Source organism: Silurus aristotelis (genome assembly GCF_946808225.1).
Source record: "Silurus aristotelis genome assembly, chromosome: 23".
NCBI classification, from domain to species: domain Eukaryota; kingdom Metazoa; phylum Chordata; class Actinopteri; order Siluriformes; family Siluridae; genus Silurus; species Silurus aristotelis.
In genome coordinates, this window is record NC_139596.1 from 208,068 (window position 1) to 221,080 (window position 13,013).

Below are 13,013 nucleotides of genomic sequence, written 5' to 3' on the forward strand. Positions count from 1 at the left end.
CCACTGACTTACACACAATATACATCAATATACATCACTGACTTACACGCAATATACACCACTGACTTACACACAATATACATCAATATACATCACTGACTTACACGCAATATACACCACTGCCTTACACGCAATATACACCACTGACTTACACACAATATACACCACTGCCTTACACGCAATATACACCACTGACTTACACACAATATACACACAATACACACAATATACACCACTGACTTACACACAATATACACCACTGACTTACACACAATATACACCACTGACTTACACACAATATACATCACTGACTTACACACAATATACCCCACTGCCTTACACACAATATACATCACTGACTTACACACAATGTACACACAATACACACAATATACACCACTGACTTACACGCAATATACACCACTGACTTACACGCAATATACATCACTGACTTACACGCAATATACATCACTGACTTACACGCAATATACACCACTGACTTGCACGCAATATACACACAATACACACAATATACACCACTGACTTACACACAATATACACCACTGACTTACACACAATATACACCACTGACTTACACACAATATACATCACTGCCTTACACACAATATACATCACTGACTTACACACAATGTACACACAATACACACAATATACACCACTGACTTACACGCAATATACACCACTGACTTACACGCAATATACATCACTGACTTACACGCAATATACATCACTGACTTACACGCAATATACACCACTGACTTACACGCAATATACACACAATACACACAATATACACCACTGACTTACACACAATATACACCACTGACTTACACACAATATACACCACTGACTTACACACAATATACATCACTGCCTTACACACAATATACATCACTGCCTTACACACAATATACACCACTGACTTACACACAATATACATCACTGACTTACACACAATATACATCAATATACATCACTGACTTACACACAATATACATCACTGCCTTACACACAATATACATCACTGCCTTACACACAATATACACCACTGACTTACACACAATATACATCACTGACTTACACACAATATACATCAATATACATCACTGACTTACACGCAATATACACCACTGACTTGCACGCAATATACACACAATACACACAATATACACCACTGACTTACACACAATATACACCACTGACTTACACACAATATACACCACTGACTTACACACAATATACATCACTGCCTTACACACAATATACATCACTGACTTACACACAATGTACACACAATACACACAATATACACCACTGACTTACACGCAATATACACCACTGACTTACACGCAATATACATCACTGACTTACACGCAATATACATCACTGACTTACACGCAATATACACCACTGACTTACACGCAATATACACACAATACACACAATATACACCACTGACTTACACACAATATACACCACTGACTTACACACAATATACACCACTGACTTACACACAATATACATCACTGCCTTACACACAATATACACCACTGACTTACACACAATATACATCACTGCCTTACACACAATATACATCACTGACTTACACGCAATATACATCACTGACTTACACACAATGTACACACAATACACACAATATACACCACTGACTTACACGCAATATACACCACTGACTTACACGCAATATACATCACTGACTACACGCAATATACACACAATACACGCAATATACACCACTGCCTTACACGCAATATACATCACTGACTTACACGCAATATACACCACTGACTTACACGCAATATACACCACTGACTTACACGCAATATACACCACTGACTTACACGCAATATACACCACTGACTTACACGCAATATACACCACTGACTTACACGCAATATACACCACTGACTTACACGCAATATACACCACTGACTTACACGCAATATACATCACTGACTTACACGCAATATACATCACTGACTTACACGCAATATACACCACTGACTTACACGCAATATACACACAATACACACAATATACACCACTGACTTACACACAATATACACCACTGACTTACACACAATATACACCACTGACTTACACACAATATACATCACTGCCTTACACACAATATACACCACTGCCTTACACGCAATATACATCACTGACTTACACGCAATATACATCACTGACTTACACACAATGTACACACAATACACACAATATACACCACTGACTTACACGCAATATACACCACTGACTTACACGCAATATACATCACTGACTTACACGCAATATACATCACTGACTACACGCAATATACACACAATACACGCAATATACACCACTGCCTTACACGCAATATACATCACTGACTTACACGCAATATACATCACTGACTTACACGCAATATACACCACTGACTTACACGCAATATACACCACTGACTTACACGCAATATACACCACTGACTTACACGCAATATACACCACTGACTTACACGCAATATACACCACTGACTTACACGCAATATACACCACTGCCTTACAAGCAATATACACCACTGACTTACACACAATATACACACAATACACACAATATACACCACTGACTTACACACAATATACACCACTGACTTACACACAATATACACCACTGACTTACACACAATATACACCACTGACTTACACACAATATACACCACTGACTTACACACAATATACACCACTGCCTTACACACAATATACATCACTGACTTACACACAATATACACACAATACACACAATATACACCACTGACTTACACGCAATATACACCACTGACTTACACGCAATATACATCACTGACTTACACGCAATATACACCACTGACTTACACGCAATATACACCACTGACTTACACGCAATATACACACAATACACACAATATACACCACTGACTTACACGCAATATACACCACTGACTTACACACAATATACATCACTGACTTACACACAATATACACACAATACACACAATATACACCACTGACTTACACGCAATATACACCACTGACTTACACGCAATATACACCACTGCCTTACACACAATATACACCACTGACTTACACGCAATATACACCACTGACTTACACGCAATATACATCACTGACTTACACGCAATATACATCACTGACTTACACGCAATATACACCACTGACTTACACGCAATATACACACAATACACACAATATACACCACTGACTTACACACAATATACACCACTGACTTACACACAATATACACCACTGACTTACACACAATATACATCACTGCCTTACACACAATATACACCACTGCCTTACACACAATATACATCACTGACTTACACGCAATATACATCACTGACTTACACACAATGTACACACAATACACACAATATACACCACTGACTTACACGCAATATACACCACTGACTTACACGCAATATACATCACTGACTTACACGCAATATACATCACTGACTACACGCAATATACACACAATACACGCAATATACACCACTGCCTTACACGCAATATACATCACTGACTTACACGCAATATACATCACTGACTTACACGCAATATACACCACTGACTTACACGCAATATACACCACTGACTTACACGCAATATACACCACTGACTTACACGCAATATACACCACTGACTTACACGCAATATACACCACTGACTTACACGCAATATACACCACTGACTTACACGCAATATACACCACTGCCTTACAAGCAATATACACCACTGACTTACACACAATATACACACAATACACACAATATACACCACTGACTTACACACAATATACACCACTGACTTACACACAATATACACCACTGACTTACACACAATATACACCACTGACTTACACACAATATACACCACTGACTTACACACAATATACACCACTGCCTTACACACAATATACATCACTGACTTACACACAATATACACACAATACACACAATATACACCACTGACTTACACGCAATATACACCACTGACTTACACGCAATATACATCACTGACTTACACGCAATATACACCACTGCCTTACACGCAATATACACCACTGACTTACACGCAATATACACCACTGACTTACACGCAATATACACCACTGACTTACACGCAATATACACCACTGACTTACACGCAATATACACCACTGACTTACACGCAATATACACCACTGACTTACACGCAATATACACCACTGACTTACACGCAATATACACACAATACACACAATATACACCACTGACTTACACACAATATACACCACTGACTTACACACAATATACATCACTGACTTACACACAATATACACCACTGCCTTACACACAATATACATCACTGACTTACACACAATATACACACAATACACACAATATACACCACTGACTTACACGCAATATACACCACTGACTTACACGCAATATACATCACTGACTTACACGCAATATACACACAATACACACAATATACACCACTGCCTTACACGCAATATACATCACTGACTTACACGCAATATACACCACTGCCTTACACACAATATACACCACTGACTTACACACAATATACATCACTGACTTACACACAATATACACCACTGCCTTACACACAATATACATCACTGACTTACACACAATATACACACAATACACACAATATACACCACTGACTTACACACAATATACACCACTGACTTACACACAATATACATCACTGACTTACACACAATATACACACAATACACACAATATACACCACTGACTTACACACAATATACACCACTGACTTACACACAATATACACCACTGACTTACACACAATATACATCACTGACTTACACACAATATACACCACTGACTTACACACAATATACATCACTGCCTTACACACAATATACACCACTGCCTTACACACAATATACACCACTGCCTTACACACAATATACACCACTGCCTTACACACAATATACACCACTGCCTTACACACAATATACACCACTGCCTTACACACAACATACACCACTGCCTTACACACAACATACACCACTGACTTACACACAACATACACCACTGACTTACACACAACATACACCACTGACTTACACACAACATACACCACTGACTTACACACAACATACACCACTGACTTACACACAACATACACCACTGACTTACACACAACATACACCACTGACTTACACACAATATACACCACTGACTTACACACAATATACACCACTGACTTACACACAACATACACCACTGACTTACACACAACATACACCACTGACTTACACACAACATACACCACTGACTTACACACAACATACACCACTGACTTACACACAACATACACCACTGACTTACACACAATATACACCACTGACTTACACACAATATACATCACTGACTTACACACAATATACACCACTGACTTACACACAATATACACCACTGACTTACACACAATATACATCACTGACTTACACACAATATACATCACTGACTTACACGCAATATACACACAATACACACAATATACACCACTGACTTACACACAATATACACCACTGACTTACACACAATATACATCACTGACTTCCACACAATATACATCACTGACTTACACACAATATACATCACTGACTTACACACAATATACACACAATACACACAATATACACCACTGACTTACACACAATATACACCACTGACTTACACACAATATACACCACTGACTTACACACAATATACACCACTGACTTACACACAATATACACCACTGACTTACACACAATATACATCACTGACTTACACACAATATACATCACTGACTTACACACAATATACACCACTGACTTACACACAATATACACCACTGACTTACACACAATATACACCACTGACTTACACACAATATACATCACTGACTTACACACAATATACACCACTGCCTTACACACAACATACACCACTGACTTACACACAATATACACCACTGACTTACACACAATATACACCACTGACTTACACACAATATACCATTTATTATTACATCTTCAGCTGTTATTCAATAAAAAAAACACTAAATACACATTCTACACACACAAACTATATATTTTATAGATCATTTATACAGGTCACGTGTTCCACACAGGAATAAGTGTTAGATGCTGTAATTAAGGACAGAGATGTTTGAGTTCCAGCACATCAGTGTTATGTAAATGTTTGTGAGGAGTGAGGAGAACACCTCTGATTACATTTGTGAACATGAAGTTCTCCTGAGTGTGTTCTTACCTCTGACCTGTTAAAGGACATTAAACTGTAGCCTAGGGTTTGTGTACAGAGCAGCAGCTGCAGTAACACGATTCCACCAGAGGGGGCTCTATTTCCCAACAAGCTCCAGCAGTTATGGGGTGCGGGTTTCTACATAACAGACACGTTTCATACAGAAATCAGCCGAAATCATTATTATCATTTCTGATTAAAACTCGGGTATAAATGTAAATAAAAGTCAAGTTTAATGACACTAAAGTAAATAATATACAGTGACTGAGTGAGAAGGGTTTACAAGTAGGCGGAGCTCTGATACCAGAGTGACGTCATAATCGTAGTGCTGTAAAAGGTGTAAAAGAATAAGGATATGGTGTGTGTGTGTGTGTGTGTGTGTGTGTGTGTGTGTGAGGTGAAGATGTTGGTGTTCTGGTCAGTGAATTTTCTCATCCTCGTTTCTGTAGAAACCACAAGCAGTCTGGAGATGATTTCAGGTCAGAACTTTACACTTTTCTGTATTTACCTGATTATAATACATGAGTTCTAGTTAATGATAAAAAAAAACCCTCCTTCTTTATCTGCTGACAGGAAGCAGCGAGTCTGCAGAACTCAGTGTAGAAGTGCGAGTGAAGAGCTCATGGACTTTAGAGGTCAGATGGATGGAGCATCAAAACAACACAACCTCAGCACAAACCTCACAAACTTATCAGGTCCAAATTGGACAAGGGGAAAGTTTTCATATCATCAATCAGGTGACACACACACACACACACACACACACACACACACACACACACACACACACACACACACATGATGTTGCTGATGAAGATGATGGTGATGATGATGTTGATGTTGCTGATGATGATGATGTTGATGATGATGATGGTGATGATGTTGGTGATGTTGATGATGATGTTGATGTATACAGAGTAATGTGAGTAAGGAGGCTGGAGATGGGTTTGTGTGGTGGGTTTGGACCTCAGTGCTGCCACTCCAGTGTGCTGATCACTCTGTTCGGGTCAGACGTGTTCCTGGTTCATGGACTGAATGGACGACTCTTCACGGTAAAAACAATATCTGATCACACGCAGTTCTAAAGATCATGCTTCATGACAGTTCCGCTCCAGGGCTGGGATGATGAATCTGTGTGAGAATTTGTGGAGAACATTTAAACATTCTGCTCCAACTGAAATCATAAACAAAAGCACATCCTCAGAGAACCTGAGAGAACCTAAGAGAACCTGAGAGAACCTCAGTAAACACATTAAGCTTTAGTACATTAAAGGGTTTTCATTTTGCAGTAAGAGGAAATTATGAAGGTGTATAAACAATGCACTCGTATTGCTCTGGATATCTGCAGCTTTATCTGAAGTTCTCTGAAGTGTTTTTGGTTTTAGGAATTCAGTTGGAGATTCCATGAACTGTACAGGAAGGTGCAGGGTGTCAGTTGGTGAACATTTCCTGTGTTGTGTGTTTGTGTGTGTGTGTGTGTGTGTGTGTGTGTGTGTGTGTGTGTGTGTGTGTGTGATATCTGACAGGGTTGAGTTGTGTAACCTCACTGCAAGTCATCGTTTGTTGCAATTATGTTATGATGAAAGGACAGATGATAGACAGATAAATACCTTCATCACATTCCTTTTTCTCTAAAACTCAACATTCTGAGTTGACTTCCTCACACACACACATCATGATGATGATGATGGTGATGATGGTGATGAGAGTTTCAGTATTAAACTGTTTGTTTATGAGCTGCTCTCATGTTTATGGAATGAAATGTGGCTGTGATTATAACAGGGTCTGAGGAACTTCTTTACCTCTGAATGTCTCTTTGTGCATTTGCGGTTGTTGCAGATGTGATTCTCAGTTCTTCACTGTGCTTTATGGGCTTCAGGTGAGCAGAACGTTCCCTCCAGCAGAGCGAGGTTATTCCCAGCGCAGGAGGTTTTACAGGAAGGATCGTCCATCTTCTTCTGCTGCATCCCTAGAGATGGAGCTCGAGTTACTGCCATTCACTTCTCCAACACGCCGTACCCTCTAATCAACATCGGCCGCCGTGTCAGAGCTATCAGAGTTCTCCAACTCAACATCACCATGATGGGCGTGAACCTGGTGTGTCAGGACGACTCAGGAAACGAGCGAGGCGTGTTAAACTACGTCACCTGTGAGTTCAGAAACAGTGTGGAGAATCTGTCTACACTTTCCAGTCTCCTCCAGACTGATGTTACTGTAGATATCTCAGCGTGATGATGAACAGTAATAAGCTCAAGTGAGGTTTTTTCTGTGTAACGTAGCAAATCAGGTGAGATCTTTCTCCTCTACAGGAACACAGTCACACTCCTTTACTGATCATGTTCTCACTGGATTGGAGCCTTTCTTCCTTCAGTAATACAATTAAGACAATTAAAACCACATTGCTCCACCCCCTGAAACCATAGCAACCAGCTAGCTTGCCATAGGAACCAAATAACACACTAGTAACCAGCAACCAACTAGATACAACCTAGTGAGTGGAATCACACTAAAATCTGCTAGTAAAAAAATAAAACAACCACCCAGTGCTCTATAACAATCACCTAGCAACACCCTAGCAACCACTTGGAATATGCTAGCTTAAAGCTTTAACCTAACCTTTAACCTTTAAAACCTAAAAACATATTTTACTGTTCATGGCAACCAAATAGCATTACCCTAGCAACCAAATATGCTAGCATAGCGGCTTTTTAACTTTAGCTGAGAAAACGAGTGAGTGATCCAGATGTGTGATTACTGAGTAGATAGTGTGTGTGTGTGTGTGTGTGTGTGTGTGTGTGTGTGTGTGTGTGTTTGTGTGTGTGTTCAAATTATTTCGCAATTGCTCAACACACAACACCTTATATACACACCAGTTTTATATATATGTTTTATATAAAAGAAGTAAAAAGAAGTGTGTTTTTCTAGTTCCTCCTGAGAAACCAAAGAACCTGAGCTGTTCTACGAGGAACCTGAAGAACATTGTGTGTTCATGGATAGCAGGCAGAGAACCCAACCTGAGCAGTGTTCGAAGACGCAGATACACTCTACACATCCTGTACGTCTGCTTTTACCCCCGAGTCTGCTCTTACCCCCGATTCTGTACATCTGTCTCACATATCACTCCTCTCCATTTCCCTCCGGTTCTCTCCTACAGGAACTCGGATGGAGTGATATTTCCATGTGATAATAAACCTTCCTCCTGTGAGTTTCCTGTTCTTCCAGACCTGATCTTCTACAACATCTCTGTGGTGGTGAAGAACATCCTGGGGGAGGAGAGCGAGAGCTACGCATTCAACATCACACACAGGGGTGAGAACAGTAGTAAAGTAGCAGTAATGTGGCACTACAGTGGCAGTACAGTGACAGTAAAATGGCAGTAGAGTGGTAGTTAAGTGACAGTAAAGAGCAGTAAAGTGGCAGTACAGTGACAGTAAAGTGGCAGTAAATGTGTGTATGAGTAGTGGATGTTGGTGGATCTGCTCAAGTTCAGATTTGTCTCAGAGGATCATCATGTTTAATGTGATGATCAGATGTGGGAGTGTGATCACTTTGGGTACACCACCTCCTGTTCATCTCCTTTCTACTGCTGAACTGAATGAATCTTCTGCTAAAGGAACTCCTCTTCAGTAGGTCATGGAGGAGATGTTGTTTATTGTGCAGAATGGCTGTGACTTTACTGTGTGTGTCTTCCTTTCCTCCACTTCAACACTGTAAACTGAGCAGCCCTGAACCTGCTCCACAGCACACTATTTACTGACTACCACTGACTGGTAAAAGATCTCCAACATCTTACTGCAAACACAGAAGGACCTGAGCTTCCTCAGAAACTAGAGAAAGCTCATCATTTTTCAACGTTCTCTGTGGTGCACTAGTGCATCTCAGAAGGTGCTCAGACACACAGAAACCCATCTGTTCCACCTGGGGTCTATCAGAAGATCAAGGACACCTGCAGGCTTCTCAGCTTCACTCTGAACAGAAGTAGTTCATCATAATCACATAAATACACATAGGCTGATGATGATGATGATTATCTTGTCATTGATGTTCTTGTCAGAGTGTGTTTTAGATAACGAACAGTGTGTGTGTGTGTGTGTGTGTGTGTGTATTCTGGGTACAGTGTTTCCAGTCCTGGAGGATCTGGTTGTGATTCCTTCTGCACTAAATGCTGAAGTTTATTGGACAGTAGATGGAAATTTTACAGGCCTGCAGTTACTGTGTCAGATCACCATGGAGCCCATAAACACAACCACTGTGAGTGTGTGTATGTGTGTGTGTGTTACATGAGCTGCATTGTGTCGGAGTGGAGTGTGTGAGGAATCGCAGTGTGTGTGTGTGTGTGTGTGTGTGTTACAGGAGCTGCATTGTGTAGGAGTGGAGTGTGTGAGGAATCTCAGTGTGTGTGTGTGTGTGTTACAGGAGCTGCATTGTGTAGGAGTGGAGTGTGTGAGGAATCTCAGTGTGTGTGTGCAGAATCTGCAGCCGAGCACTCAGTACTCCACCAGGGGGCGGTGTGCAGTGCTGCAAAACAGCTGGAGCTCATGGAGCACAACACACACCTTCAGCACAGGTGTACACACACACACACACACACACACACACACACACACACACACACACACACACACACACACACACACACACACACACACACATATAGAGGGCTCCAGACAATTGAAGAGTCATTGGCTTCTATGAGAAAAACAACAGACGCCAAATTATATTTTAAAATGCCGCACAAGAATGAACTTAAAAAATGTAAAACACTTCCGGTCATGCTGCTGTGTGCACATCTGCCATCCTTTTACAGCGTGGCCTGGGAACTGAAGCGCTCATACAGGAGGATAATCATTTCTCTGGAGCACTTTTGTGATTATGTGATCACGAGCATTTTTATGTTTTCTTGCTGTCTCTTTGTAATGAAATAAAATTTTCCCGCACTTTCTCTGCCTGCTTTAGAGCAGAAGTCACAAAACATTTTCTGTGTCTCGTGATCAAGCCTCAGCCATGAAAACTCTTCAATCCAAGAAGTTTTTTAAATGTCTTTTGGCACTTTTATCTACATTTTCACTGACTGACACAGAAAGATGATCCTCAGTGTGTCTGTTGTTCTCCTGCTCTCCAACTCCTGCTTTTTTTACTACAGGCGTGTCAGCAGCAGAAGAGCTGGACAGAGATGGATACTGTTGGAAAAAGTCTGATAGTTTAAGTTTCGACATGTTTTTATGATGCTGAAATGTGAGATTTGCTTTAACTGCCCGGTTATTTTGGTGCTTTAACTCAAGTGTAGGCGGCGCATGGGTCTCCGTTTATTACCTCAACAAATGATGTGATTGTCCAATCCTCACAGAACACGCACATAAAAACATAACATGCAGATTATTCAGTCATAACGTAGATTAATATGTAAGGTGGAGATCTCAGCTAAAATATTACTCACAATTTATTATTTTTGGTCGCAGTCTGGAGCCCTGATATATTGAAAGTGATGATAAAGATGGTTATTAATGTGTGTGTGTGTGTGTGTGTGTGTGTGTGTGTGTGTGTGTGTGTGTGTGGTGGTTATCAGAGGCGTTGGTGAAGCTGGATGTCTGGAGGATGATGATGGAGGAGAACCATGAGAGGCACAGGATCAGGGTTGTGTGGAGAAGCGTACGCTCACACTTCTGTCTCTCACATTCACACCACATACACCACAACACTCCTGTAGGGTTACACTCCTAACACACTCGTAACACGCTCATCACACACTCATCATACACTCATCACACACTCATCATACACTCATCACACGCTCATCACACACTCATCATGCACTCATCATACGCTCATCACACGCTCATCACACACTCATCACACGCTCATCACACGCTCATCACACGCTCATCACAGACTCATCATACACTCATCACAGACTCATCATACACCCATCATACACTCATCACAGACTCATCATACGCCCATCATACGCTCATCACACGCTCATCACAGACTCATCATACACTCATCACACACTCATCACACACTCATCACACACTCATCACACACTCATCACACACTCATCATACACTCATCATACACTCATCACAGACTCATCATACACTCATCATACACTCATCATACGCTCATCACACGCTCATCACACGCTCATCACACGCTCATCACACGCTCATCACACGCTCATCACACGCTCATCACAGACTCATCACAGACTCATCACAGACTCATCATACACCCATCATACACTCATCACACGCTCATCACAGACTCATCATACACCCATCATACACTCATCACAGACTCATCATACACTCATCACACGCTTATCACAGACTCATCACACACTCATCACACACTCATCACACACTCATCATACACTCATCACAGACTCATCATACACTCATCACACACTCATCACACACTCATCACACACTCATCACACACTCATCATACACTCATCACACGCTCATCACAGACTCATCATACACTCATCACACGCTCATCACAGACTCATCATACACCCATCATACACTCATCACACGCTCATCACAGACTCATCATACACCCATCATACACTCATCACAGACTCATCATACACTCATCACAGACTCATCATACACTCATCACAGACTCA

General features: G+C 40.7%; 1 protein-coding gene across 5 annotated transcripts in view; it reads left to right on the forward strand.

The window, feature by feature from the left end:
- The first annotated feature begins 6,543 nt into the window (after nucleotides 1–6,543).
- osmr (oncostatin M receptor) overlaps nucleotides 6,544–13,013 on the forward strand; it is a 22,274-nt gene continuing 15,804 nt past the window's right edge. For 3 of the 5 annotated variants that reach the window (XM_083527114.1, XM_083527113.1, XM_083527115.1), the window contains exons 1-9: nucleotides 6,545–6,861; nucleotides 6,956–7,119; nucleotides 7,299–7,434; nucleotides 8,262–8,531; nucleotides 9,308–9,437; nucleotides 9,537–9,691; nucleotides 10,500–10,633; nucleotides 10,799–10,949; nucleotides 11,949–12,031. In XM_083527114.1, the coding sequence (XP_083383240.1) occupies nucleotides 6,738–6,861; nucleotides 6,956–7,119; nucleotides 7,299–7,434; nucleotides 8,262–8,531; nucleotides 9,308–9,437; nucleotides 9,537–9,691; nucleotides 10,500–10,633; nucleotides 10,799–10,949; nucleotides 11,949–12,031 (1,347 nt within the window). In that variant the 5' untranslated portion in view covers nucleotides 6,545–6,737. Of the gene's footprint in view, nucleotides 6,862–6,955; nucleotides 7,120–7,298; nucleotides 7,435–8,261; nucleotides 8,532–9,307; nucleotides 9,438–9,536; nucleotides 9,692–10,499; nucleotides 10,634–10,798; nucleotides 10,950–11,948; nucleotides 12,032–13,013 lie in introns of all 5 variants that reach the window. The other 2 variants (XM_083527116.1, XM_083527117.1) reach the window with 1 other exon arrangement.